The 13297-nt window shown below is 54.5% G+C and overlaps 1 protein-coding gene across 2 annotated transcripts; it reads left to right on the forward strand.

Moving 5' to 3' along the window:
- The first annotated feature begins 2690 nt into the window (after positions 1-2690).
- On the forward strand, positions 2691-13026 carry SERPINH1 (serpin family H member 1). 2 transcript variants are annotated; one of them, XM_055549109.1, is made up of 6 exons: positions 2727-2845; positions 4362-4405; positions 6762-7417; positions 8900-8998; positions 9121-9353; positions 12026-13026. In XM_055549109.1, the coding sequence occupies exons 3-6, from the start codon at positions 6796-6798 to the stop codon at positions 12326-12328; spliced, it is 1257 nt and encodes a 418-aa protein (XP_055405084.1). In that variant the 5' UTR covers positions 2727-2845; positions 4362-4405; positions 6762-6795; the 3' UTR covers positions 12329-13026. The 2 variants fall into 2 exon arrangements, with proteins under 2 accessions (XP_055405083.1, XP_055405084.1); XM_055549108.1 differs by lacking the exon at positions 4362-4405 and having other exon boundaries at positions 2691-2845.
- Positions 13027-13297: the final 271 nt, after the last annotated feature.

Below are 13297 nucleotides of genomic sequence, written 5' to 3' on the forward strand. Positions count from 1 at the left end.
GAGTGGATTGCCACTTCCTTCTCCAGAGGATCTTCCCAACCCAGGGATCGAACCCGGGTCTCCTGCATTGTAGGCAGACGCTTTACCGTCTGAGCCATCCGCCTGCAATGTGGTGGACTTGGGTTTGACCCCTGGGTTGGGAAGATCCCCTGGAGAAGGGAAAGGCTACCCACTCCAGTATTCTGGCCTGGAGAATTCCATGGGCTGTATAGTCCATGGGGTTGCAAAGAGTTGGCTTTATGACTTTCACTTCACTAGCTGACTGGTCAGTTACCACCTGAGGTCCAAACCCCGGGTGGGATGGGGGGTGGGGTAGAGGGTGGACGGGCCTGGGACCCAGGTGGTTTCCTGTTTCCTCGAATAGCAAGGACTTCTCCTTAAAAGCAATACACAGACGAGGCAGGAGGAAGTACATGAAAACCAGGACAGCTAGGTCAAAGATATGGACTCTACCCTGAGGCTAAGAGAGTTTGTCAACGATCAGACCTATCCAAAGAAAAGGATACTGGGCTGCCTACGAGGGAGGTGAGCTCCCTGTTCTTGGAGGAGCCTGGGTGCTTGCCTTTTTGGGATTCTTGCCTTTTGGGGTTCAGAGAGGACTTCTGCCTATGGCTGCAGACAGGAACTCATGACCTCTAAGATACCTCGCAGTCCAGAGTCCTCAATATTTTTATTCTAAGATTCTTTGACTGTGAGTCTTTAAAAAAATGTATTTACTTGGCTGCATTGGGTCTTAGTTGCAGCATGTGGGACCTTCACTGCATTATGCACAATCTTTCATTGTGGCACAAGAACTCTACTTGTGGCGGGTGGGCTCAATAGTTGAGGCGAGGCATGTTGGATCTCAGTTCCCTGGACAGGGATCGAACCCTTGTTCTCTGCATCACAAGGAGGGTTCTTAACCACTGGACCACCAGGGAAGTCCCTGACTGTGAGATTTAACATTCTAAGATTCCTTAGATGAATTCAAAGATTCCACAGGAATATCATATTCTGTGATGACCACCTTGATTCTAGTAATCTCTGGTTCTTTGACTTTGATTTGAAGAGACTAAAGCTCTTGGGATCTAAGATTTCCCACAGTCCTTGTAATCAGACCGTGAACACCAGCAGCCTAAGTCAGACTGAGAAATCAGTCACCACCACCACCTGGCTGGGGTGGACAGAACAGGCCCTCCCCTCGCCTCTGCTATGAGGGACCTGAATGATTCATCTGCTGGGTGCCGGCCCAAGTTTTCTCCCCAAGATCCAGAGATGCACCTGGAATAAGGATACTCAGCACAGTTTGTTGACTGACTGAATGAGTGAGTGAGTGAACTGTCTCTTTATTCTGTCCCTTCCTATCCATACTGGGCCCATGGGGTTATCTATGATTTCTCTGTTAAAGATTTGGGGTGTGGATGTCCTAAATAATCTGCCTTCTCAAGTTCCCTACTAGGATATGCATACCCTCCAAGAGGGCTTCCCAGGTGGTGCTAGTGATAAAGAACCTGCCTGCCAAAGTAGGAGGCATAAGAGATGTGGGTTCGATCCCTGGGTTGGGAAGATCCCCTGGAGGAGGGCATTCTCCAGTATTCTTTCCTGGAGAATCCCCATGGACAGAGGAGCCTGGCAGGCTACAGTCCATGGGGTCGCATAGAGTGGGACACAGTGAAGTGACTTAGCACGCACACACGGACCCTCCTAAGAATATTCATCCCAAGGGCAGGGACTTTGTCCTGTTCTTGGCTGTGTCTTCTGCACCTGGAACAGAAACAATACCCCAGTTTAGCTCAGAGCTCCAGAGGCTATCAGTTGTGGGAGGGTGGGGGAGAGGAGCTGATAGTGAGACCTGTGGGATGGGACTCAGATAGAGAGGGCGCAGCAGCAGCAGGGACGACCAAGGAGAGAGAGACAGAGACAGACAAGGAAAGGAGGCAAGGAATGACATTTCACAAAGGAACTGAGGCCCAGAAAGGAAAGTAACTTCCTTAGGGTCACACTGCATATTACTTAAAGGTCAGCCAGAGTATTCTCCCTGTGCACCCCTTCAGGCCCAGCCAGACCACCTGGTGTTCCCCAGGTGTCTCCAAGACCTTCCTGGGGGAAGGTCAGGTACAGGAACTGGCTGCCACTCTTCCTGTCAAGGTGGTCACTGAGGTTGAGCTCCAAGGTGTTCAGGATAAACTGCAGATGGAGAAAGGTGCTGCCTCCCAACCTCTGACCACCTCCCCTGAGAGAAAGGAGAGGAGGGGGCTTGTAGGGGGGCCCAATTTCAGTTCGAGAATGGGGGAGTGGATCCACATCAAGGCAGATCCGCTGTCGGGAAAGGGGAGCTGGAAGGTGTGAGATCAGGGATAAGCCGGCTTGAGCAAAGAGCCTTGGGGTGTGGCGGCTCCTCTCCAGGGAGTAGGACCCTGAAGCTCTGTGTCTAAGCGATCCGAACTCCCACTAGGGAGCCCCGTGTCCCCTTCATCTAAGCGGTCCGAACTCAAGAAGAGTCAAAGGATGCCCGCTGGCTCCGCAGTCGTGAGGGCCCCAGGGGCTCCCAGCCCGGAGCTTGCGGGCGCTGCGATCGCGTCCGATAAGCAGGGCAGTAGGACCCAGGGGCCGGGAGACTGCCTGCAGAAGGAGGGGGCGGAAGCCGGGGCGGTTTGGGGGAGGTCTCTGGCTTTTTTTGGCGAGGCAGGGGCGCCCTCCGGAAGCTTTTCCAACTTTCCAGAAGTTTCTCGGGACGGGCGGGAGGTGGGGTGGGGGAACGCCATATATAGATCTGGAGCGCGGGGGCGCGGCGGAGAGTGGAATCCGTTCGCGGCTCCAGTGTGACACTGTGACTGCGGTCCCGGCGCCAGCCCAGCCCGGCCAGGTGAGGCGCGGGGGCGCCCGGGGGAGTTTTCTAGGGGGGCTCAAGGGAATGAGAGGGGAGAGCGGCCCGGGCGAGGGTTTAGGGGCCAACCAGAGCCACAGACTGAGCCCGCAGACTGGAGTCCCTGGCACTTTTGGGGGCAGCTAGAGAGTTGGAGATGGAGACTAGATGGTGACTGCGGAGAGAGCCTGAGGGCGACCACAGAGATGGAGCCGGGATGGGCAGTCGGGACACTCACAGGGCCCGGAGAAAGTGCAGGGTTCCCCAGAAGTGTGGGGTAGGAGTGGTGGTGGCCAGGAGGGAACAGGCCGGTTGGGGGCCACGATGCTGAGGCTCCTCTCTCTGCAGGATCAGGGAGGGAGGATCCGGGTCTGCAGTTCCTTCCAGCAATAACAGGGAGGCCAGGCTGGCTTTGCATGTCCCTGTGCCTCCAGTTGTGGGTTGAGGCCCAAAGGCCAGTGGACCAGTCTCCTCACAGGCTTGATGGGGGGTATCTGAGCCTCCTGAGGAAGGGTAGTGGGGAGAGGAGGTGAAATAACCTTGACTTTTCCTGGGGGCTGTCTTGGCTTTTGGGGTCCCCAGGGTTTGGGAGGAGTCACCCACCGCGGCTCCATTTCTGATCAGCAGCCTGTATGCCTAGGTGATGGCAATTAAAAGAGGGACTTGGCTAGCACCAGTCTTCCCCACCTCCCTCCAAAAAGAGGCTGAGGAGGTAACCAGGTCTGCATCCCCCCCAGAGAAGGGAGGACCGACAGGGATGGAGGGGGCTCCCTAGAAGGCTTTTGGTCACCCGCTCTAATTCTGTCTGCCGCCACCTGGTTCCTGGAGTCACTGCAGCGTTAAGGTTACTTCAAAGGCCGGGGTTCCCTGCCCCCAGCTTAGGGACATTCCTGAGGTGACTGGAGTGGAGGGAGAAGAATGAAACCGGCTTCCAGCATGGCCAGAAAGCCTGGCCCCGCCTCTTCCAGGGTTTCCGGCTGGTCCCCCTGGTCTGCAGGGCCCGGATGGAGGCCTCGGGAAAATCTGGGGGCTTTGGTTCTCTGGAAGTCTCTGGCTGGGACCACACCCTCCTGCCCTCAGACAGTTCATCTGCCCATCCCCCCTTCCTGAGGCCTCCTGGTCCCCTCCTTTTGTCTCTGGGCACTGGGATTCCCAGCAAAAATGTTTTTTTTTAAAACTGGCTGAAACCGGACACTGAATCCAGCCCTCTGGAGGGGCTCTGTGGGAGCTTCTGGGAGGAGGGAGCCCTGCGCTAGGAAGCCTGACCCCTACTGACCCCTACTGATCCTTGACGGATGGAGGTGGCTCCCTGCCCCTCTCTGGCCTCAGTTTCTCCCACCATGCAGTGAAGTGGATGACCTCCGAGGTCCTCCAGATCCGGAGCTGGTTGTGCCTGCCTTCTGCCAGGGGCAGAATAGATGGGGGTCCCTTAGCGGGGCTGGGCCTTCCAGGCGTGTCCTCACCACCACCCAGCTCTGCCCTACCCCATCCTCCTCACTCTTCTGCTTTCTTTCAGAATGAAAAAGGCAGGCCTTGACCTCCCCCTGAGGCAGTTTCAAGGTACTTTAGACCTCCTCAAGTGTGTGAGACCCTTTCTGGTGCTCCCATCCCTCCCCCAATCTGCTTCCCTTCTCTCTACTTAAAAAGCCTGGAATCCAGTCTCCTTCCGGCTATCTGTGGGCACAGGCCTTGGTTCTGTGATTGTGTATTTTTCTTTGTGGGACCATAAATTATCTAACCTTGGCCTCAGGGCTTCGATTTCTCTGTGGCAACAGGGGCTGGGCTGTGGGAGGCTGGCTTGCTTGCAGTGACTTGCCTTCCTCCGTTCCTGCCACTGGGTTAACAGCCCTTCACCCTTGCCGCACATGTCCCTGCAGAGTCTGATGTTGCAGGCTCCAAGCTAGGGCCAGAAAGTCTCCATGGCACCCCACCCCCTGGGACCTGAACCCAGGCCTCCGGCTTCCCGGGCTGGAAGCCCCCCTCTGCAGGCGGGTGGAGATAATTCAGTTTCCAGCCTGCCACGTCACCCGGAGCCGGCAGTAGGAACAGGCGCGCAGCTATGTGGCTGCCTGAGGAATCCCAAACTAGTCATTTGGAGCTTTCTTGAAAAGCCCCTCCCAGCCCTTTGAGGTTCTGGTTGGCTGGGGGTGGGGGCTGTCAAGATAGTGCCTGCCACGTGGCAGGACTATGAACTGGGCTCCTAGATTATCTCTCCGGGGGATGCTGGTGACCTCTGCAGAGGTCCAAGCTCTGGCATCCGCTGTTTGGACTAAAGGCAGTCTTTGAATAGGATGACCATATGCCTGTTGTCTTGGCATAATAATTAGTAGTATTCCCATTTTACTGTCTTAAAGTGTCCTTGTTTGTACAATAATTATATAGGCCCTCTGCCTTTGAGGCTCCAGGCCTGGTGGGAGGAAGGTGACCTGGGCCCAGAGATATTCTTTAGGGTAAAACTATCTTACCTCTGCAATCCCTACTTTAGGCTACAGTTCTCTTTGGTAGCTTCTCCCAGGCACCTGTGGGTCTTGGTGGCCTTCCCTCTGTCCCATATACTGAGGGTCGTTCACCAGGATTCTGAGTTTGCCACCTTGAGGACCATGAGTTGGGATCTGCCAGCGCAGTGGGATTGCCAGCTTCTACCACGGTTCCTTCCAGCCCTTTTCTTTGCCCTGTCATCTCGTCTTCCTTTGTGCTGCCTGAAGGAGAGGTGGAAATGACCTCAAAGCGGGGCGAGTGTGGAAATAAGGCCACGTGGAGAGACTGTCCTGATGGGAGGCCCCAGAGAGGGGAGAGGGGATAGCTGTGGTTTGAGGATGGCAGTCCTGAAGCCACAGTGTAGATGGGCATGTGTGGCGATCACTGCCAGATGGGAATGGGAGGGCAGAATGGAATCTGAGTGGCCCCTGCTTCCTGGGAGACTGAACACACATCTGGCCACCAGCCTCTGGTGAACAGGAGAGGGTGTCAGTGTTCTTCTGAGCTGTGACGTGCCCTGGCCCTTAATATCCTTCCTCTCAGGAAACCTACCCCACATCCCATCCCCCTCCTGCTTTTGTCCTGGGGATTTCCCATCTGCTCGAGGGGCGGTGGGCAGGCATGTCCTGCCAAGACAGAGGCCTGGGTATGGAGACCAAGACCCTTACAACTTGGAAAATGGGAGCCCGAGACTTAGTGAGGGGTGGACACACACACACACATGCACATTTTCAGACTCAAGGTCACCCTTTGGGGCAGCAGAGTAGAGCATCTGAGTTCTCTCATTTAATCAGTGAACCTACCGGTGACTCATTAACATCCCAGCACAGAAGGGAAGGCATGGGGGAGGAACACTGCACCTCCGCCCACATGACATCTTCTGTCCAGGGCCCTGAGTTTCATGCAGACCCTCAGCTTGTCTACTACTTTCCCCTGCCTACTGGAAAAGGGTCCCAGGGTTGTAAGAGATCTGAGCTAAGCTTCAGCAAACTGAAGAGCCTCGGTTTGGCCAAGTGGCCCTAGTTTCTGTTCATTCAGGAATAGCTGAGGCCTGTTGCGTGCTGGGCACAGGGGACTATAAAGGGGAGCCGGACGGGCTGTGTGTCCTGCCCTCCTGGAGGACACAGACCTCTAGGTCTGTGATGGAAACAATATGTAACAGACACATGAGTGTAAATGTTAAGTTCAGTGTAAGAAATAAATAGGGCTGAGGTGGCTATTTGCTTGCTTTAGATGAGGAGTCAAAGAAGGCCTCTGAGAGATCTGGCAGATGGAGACCCCAGTTTGGGCAACCTGGAGTTAGGTCTGGGCTCCCCAGAGCTCTGGACCCTCCCGCTCCCATCTCCAGGGGACTCGGCAGCAGCCAGAAGGGTGGGGATGGGTGCAGGGGAAGAACAACTGGGGCTTCAGGAGTGCCCTCTCTCTGCCACCCTCATAGGTCCTCCTCGGTGCTCACAACCCACCTCCCAGCCATGCGTGCCCTCCTGCTCATCAGCACCATCTGCCTCCTGGCCAGGGCCCTGGCCGCTGAGGTGAAGAAACCTGCGGCTGCAGCAGCTCCGGGGACCGCGGAGAAGCTGAGCCCCAAGGCGGCCACGCTGGCTGAGCGCAGCGCCGGCCTGGCCTTCAGCCTATACCAGGCCATGGCCAAGGACCAGGCGGTGGAGAACATCCTGCTGTCACCCGTGGTGGTGGCCTCGTCCCTGGGGCTCGTGTCGCTGGGCGGCAAGGCGGCCACGGCATCGCAGGCCAAAGCGGTGCTGAGCGCCGAGCAGCTGCGCGACGACGAGGTGCACGCGGGCCTGGGCGAGCTGCTGCGCTCGCTCAGCAACAGCACGGCGCGCAACGTCACCTGGAAGCTGGGCAGCCGCCTGTACGGGCCCAGCTCCGTGAGCTTCGCAGAGGACTTCGTGCGCAGCAGCAAGCAGCACTACAACTGTGAGCACTCCAAGATCAACTTCCGCGACAAGCGGAGCGCCCTGCAGTCCATCAACGAGTGGGCGGCGCAGACCACCGACGGCAAGCTGCCCGAGGTCACCAAGGATGTGGAGCGCACCGATGGCGCGCTGCTGGTCAATGCCATGTTCTTCAAGCGTGAGTCCAGTGGGGCGGGGCAGGGTGGGACGGGGTCTCCTCTCCCCGAGGCCCCGCCCCCGGCAAGTCTGATCAATCAGTATTTCTGTGCCAAGCACCAGTCCTCATTAACAACAACTCGTGGACATGGAGGGAGGCAGTTATTGAACTCTTTATATATGACAAACGAGGTTTAGCGAGGTGTAGTGTTGTGTCTGGGGCTTCCCTGGTAGCCCAGCTGGTAAAGAATTTGCCTGCAATGCAGGAGACTTCGCTTGGATTACTAGGTCAGGAAGATCCCCTGCAGAAGGGATAGGCTACCCATTCCAGTATTCTTGGGCTTTTCTGGTGGTTCAGATAGTAAGGAATAATGCGAGAGACCTGGCTTCGATCCCTGGGTCAGGAAGATCCCCTGGAGGAGGGCATGACAACCCACTCCAGTATTCCTGTCTGGAGAATCCTGGTGGACACAGGAGCCTGGCAGGCTACAGTCCATGGGGTTGCAGAGTTGGACACGACTGAGTGACTAAGCACAGCACAGCACAGTGTTGTGTCTAAAGGAATGGGACACAGATACAAGCCCAGCCGAAGGACTCCACAGGTTGTGTTTCATCACATCAGAGTGCTGTTGCTTGTCTTGGAATTAAATTCAGTAATCATTTCTGCCTCAGTAATGAGCTGGCTCCACACCTGTGATCATGCCTAATGCTCAAAGCAACTTTGAGGGTAGGAGGTGTTACCTCCATTTCATAGGTGATAAAACAGGCTCAGCTAGGAGGAGAGAACCCAGACTCATGTCCAAGTGCATCTTGAATTGAAGACTTGATTCGGGCTTAATGTGGACTTCTGAGTACCTATATGGATAGCGCTGTTACTCTTACAGGCTGCTGGGAGGATGAGGTGCCCCTGTTTGACAAATGAGGGGACCAAGATAGGAGCGGTGAAAGGTCTTGGAGCCAGTTGGTGACTGAGACTGAATTTGAATACAGGTCTGGATGTGACACTGGTCAGGACTCAGGCCACTGTCACATATGCAAGGTTTTTGAGGTCATGTTTTTTGGTCACAGGGACAGGGCTTGCAGACAAGAATTAAAGGCAATCTTGTGGCACAAACCTCAGCTGGCAGGGGGTGTGGGGAGTCCAGCTCAGCACATGTTGCCCAAATGCCTGGCAGGGGTCAGGGCAGAGGCGGACATGGCAGTGGCTGGACTGAGGGTCCTCCTTTTGGAGGTATTTCCTGTCATGTGGAAACTGCCAGGCCCTGACTATGTGTAGTAGAGAGCCGTGTCTTCAGGCAGCATGTCCCCATTCCTAAAGCAGGAGCGTGTACTCTAGGGGACTGGGTGCTCAGCGAGGAGGTGGGCTGCAGCCGAGCCCCAAAGACTGGAGCGAAGGCCTGTGGCAGGGGTAAATCATCCGGGATATTGAGTTGGGAGACTGTCTTAACAGGGTAAGGGGAGCAGCGCATCTGTTTCTCATCTTGTGTTCTACTTCCTGCTACAGCGCACTGGGACGAGAGATTCCACCACAAGATGGTGGACAACCGAGGCTTCATGGTGACCCGTTCCTATACCGTGGGTGTCACCATGATGCACCGGACAGGTAGGTGCCTTGCAGAGTAGGGTGGGGCGGGCGGGTGGGTGATGTGGGGGCCGGAGGGTGCTTAGGGCCTGGCCCGCCCTCACCCCACAGCATGCCCAGTACCCTTTCGGCTTTTCTCCCAGGTCTCTACAACTACTATGATGACGAGAAGGAGAAGCTGCAGATGGTGGAGATGCCTCTGGCGCACAAGCTGTCCAGCCTCATCATCATCATGCCCCACCATGTGGAACCCCTTGAACGCCTGGAAAAGCTGCTGACCAAAGAGCAGCTGAAAGTCTGGATGGGAAAAATGCAGAAGAAGGCTGTGGCCATCTCCCTGCCCAAGGGAGTGGTGGAGGTGACCCACGACTTACAGGTGAGGGGAGGCCCAACTCAGGGGCTTGCAGGGCTTAGAGTTGGCAGGGGGTGGTCTGTCACCAGCTCAACGGGTCTGTCCTGAGCCCCTCTGGGTGTCCAGGCAGTAATGGGCTGTGCTGAGGGAGGGGGGCATGGTCCCTGCCTTTGGGAAGATGGTAACAACATCAGTACTTAAGTATAATTGAGCACCTGCTGTGTGCCAGGCACACTTCCTAAGCACTCTGCATGTGTTAAATTCTTAATCCTCAGCACCGTATTAGGTAGGACGATCAGCCTTATCTTACAGATGAGGAGAATGAGGCTCAAAAAAGTTAAATAACTTATCCAGAGTCATACAGTCACTAACTCAGACATTTAGCACCAAGCCACGTCCTTAATCTTGTGCTGCGCTGCCTCTCGGCACAAGGTGTAGGCACACTTCATTTTATCGTGCTTTTCTTTATTGCATTTTTTTTTTTTGCAAATTTTTGAAGATGTATGGCAACTCTACATCAAGCAAGTCTGGCTCTACTTTTCCAACAGTGTTTGCTCACTTCATGTCTCTGGGTCCCATTTTGGTAATTCTCACAATTACCAAACCCTCCACCAGCAAAAGATTACAGCTCCCTAAAGACTCAGATGATGGTTAGCATTTTTAGCAATAAAATATTTTTAATTAAGGTATATACATTGTTTTAAGAGATAATGCTGTTGCAGACTTAATAGACTACAGTATAGTGCAAACATAACATTTATATACATTGGGAAAGCAAAAAAATTGTGTGACTCACTTTATTGCAATATTTACTTTATTGTGGTGGTCTGGAACCAAACCCGCAATGTCTCTAGGGTATGCCTCCACTATTCAAGCTGGAGGATTGTTCCCCATGCACTAGTAAGACTAATAATAGCTTTCAGCTCTGAGTCACTTGGCTGGAAACTTAACCAACCTGCTAAGCATCATTTCCCCCTCATGACCACCCTGGGTGGTGGGCAGCAGCTCAGAGAGAAGCAGTGACTTGCTCAGGTTACCCGGGCTAGTAAGTGCTGGGGCTACAGTTCTCAGGTGAAGACTCAGGGTGGCCTTTTTGTCAATCAGGAGAGATTTTTTTTTTTTTTTTTCTGTTCAAAAGGGAAAACTTTCATCTCATTCCTCCCTTAGGTTCCAGAAATGGTTCTGTAGGCGATCCCTTGCCTGCAGAATTGATTCAGACTTGCTGCTGAGGGAGTGTGGAGGAGAAAGCTTGAGATGAGATGGGGCTTAGACTCCAAGCTGGAGACTGGTAGAACTTGTGTGGTCTGTGCAGTAGATAGCCTGAGGTTTCCAGAGAGAAGCCACACCCGTCTCCCTCCTGGGCTTGTCCTGACACTCCCCCAGCCCGTTCTGCAGTTGCTATCACCTGACTCCTCTTCTTTCTCCCGTGTTTCCTGGCACACTGGGTGGACACACTATCTACTACCCTACAGTAGATTGAGGTGGAAAATTCCAAGTGGGTAATTTGTGCAAAGTCATGGGGAACGGAATAGCTGGGCCTCGAATGCGTCTCGGGACAACCGGACTCTCAGGCCCCTAGGTCTCAGGCCGGTTTGGCCGTGCTGGGGAAATGCACTGTCCTCCAGAAGCTTGGGCCCTGAGGGCTGCTGTTCATTCAGCCGACAGTTCTTTACCACTGCCTCTTCTGCACTGAGAGCAGGGTGAGCCCTGAACATGGGCCCTGCCTTGAGGGAGCACTGAGCCAGTGGGGGAGACGACAGGACCACACACTGATAGAGCGAGGCCAGGAGTGCGTGGCTCCAGTCTTGTGGGGCTGGGAAGGCTCCCCAGAAGACGTGGTGTCTAAAGGGCCTTACAGAGACAGGGTAGACACAAAGATGCTCTTGAGGAGGCAGTTTCACGGAAGCTGTTGAATGGAGAGCAGAGTGGTACATGCTAGGGGGTGAAACTGTGATGCAAGCACAGTTCCTAGGAGAGAGCTTGTCCTTGGCTTCCAGGGGCTTCGCAGAGCCTTGGAGAGAGAGAGAGAGGAGAGAGAGAGAGAGAGTGTGTGTGTGTTTTAACTTTTGAAATACTACGGAAATACATTAACATATATTAAAAATAGATTAAGGAACCCTCATGTATCCATCACTCAACATCAACTATCATACCCATCAGATTATCTTGAAGCAAATCCCAGCCTTCATATCACCCTGGAAAAGTTTTAAGCCCCAGAGTGATGTGGTCAGAGCTGTCCTTAGGTCAGTCTTTCTCGAACGTGAGTGTGTCAAGAATTACCTGGAGAGTTGGTTAAGAAGGGTTCCTCGTCCACCCGCAGACATGGTGATTCAGGGGCTATGGGCTGGATCAGGAAACATGCGTTTCATATAAGCCCCCAGGGGAGGCCGATGCCGGCTGTCTACCACTCATACCACAGGTCAAGATTGCTCGGCGGGTCCAGGCATATATTCTGCCTTTTCCCCCTGAGTCTTGGTTTCCTCATCTGTGAAGTGGTGACTGGACGCTGTTGCAGGGCTGTCATGAATTAGGAAAGTGGTTTGCCGTTTCCACACCATGTCTGGCACACAGAAGGTGGCCAGGGAGTGGTAACTTCTGCTCAGAGAAGAGGAGAGACAGTGAGTGGTGTGGGTGGAGGGTAAGGGTCTAGGAACTTTGTCTACCGTGGCCTCACCATCATCCACCCGGTTCTACAGAAACACTTGGCTGGGCTGGGTCTGACCGAGGCCATCGACAAGAACAAGGCAGACCTGTCTCGCATGTCGGGCAAGAAGGACCTATACCTGGCCAGCGTGTTCCACGCCACTGCCTTCGAGTGGGACACGGACGGCAACCCCTTCGACCAGGACATCTATGGGCGTGAGGAGCTGCGCAGCCCCAAGCTCTTCTACGCCGACCACCCCTTCATCTTCCTGGTTCGAGACACCCAGAGCGGCTCTCTGCTGTTCATTGGGCGCCTAGTCCGGCCCAAGGGCGACAAGATGCGAGACGAGTTGTAGGGCCCCAGGGTGGGTGTGGATGGCAGGGGGCAGTGGGAGGCTCCTGAGACACATGGGTGCTATGGGGGTGGGGGAGCTGAGGTGCCGACCTTGGATAGTCTGGGGTGGGGGTGGGAAAACAGGGGGCTTCCTGTGTGTCTGAGCAGCCCTTCCCGGCCTGGATTCACTCTGCTTGGACATGGTCCCCCAGGTGTCGTGATGCTGAGCCCAGATACCCCGTGTCCCACGGGAGCTGGGCGGTAGTCGTTGAGCCCCGCTCTTAGTCCTGGGATCCAGCCTGCCTCAATCAGTGTTCATATTTATAGCCCAGTGCTTTCTCATCTGTGAGATGGAATTGAGCTGGGGGTTCAGCCAAGCCCTCATGGAATGGGGGCCCTCTTCCTGACATGACCACCACCTCAGCCCCCTCCCAATCTTCTCCTAACTTCCCTCATCTATAAAACTAGGTGCTGCAGCCCCTGGGACAGGTACTCCCACAGTGAGTCTGACCCCAGAGAGGGGGTTGAGAAATAGCTCATGGAGGGGGGTGGGTTTGGGCAGACTCCGGTCAGGCATCATGGGGATGAACATTGTTTTTTCCTTTTATAGATTTTCAAAAATGGGGAGGAAAGTGGGGAAATGAGCCTTTGTTGCTGTCGAACCAAGAACTTATTTGTACAATTGTTTTTTTTTTTTTCAATAAAACTTTTCCAGTGAAATTTTGTTGGATCATGGAAGGTGACTAGATCAGAGGTTACCATGTCATTCTTCCCTGGGGACAAGGGCTCCTTCTGTTAAGCCCTGTTTGCTACTAGTAGTCCTTGTCAGGCCCCCAAATCCTGGCAGATAACTGGAGATAATACTGTGTGGCAGGCCCACTGTGTGCTGACTCTGGGAACTGTGGCTCTGGCTGCCCTGGAGAGGTGGAGGCTGCAGGGCCAGAATGACAGCACTCGTCCTGGAGCCCAGGGCTTTGCTGTCCTGCTGGCT

Source organism: Bubalus kerabau, chromosome 15 (genome assembly GCF_029407905.1).
Source record: "Bubalus kerabau isolate K-KA32 ecotype Philippines breed swamp buffalo chromosome 15, PCC_UOA_SB_1v2, whole genome shotgun sequence".
In the NCBI taxonomy this organism is placed as follows: Eukaryota; Metazoa; Chordata; class Mammalia; order Artiodactyla; family Bovidae; genus Bubalus; species Bubalus kerabau.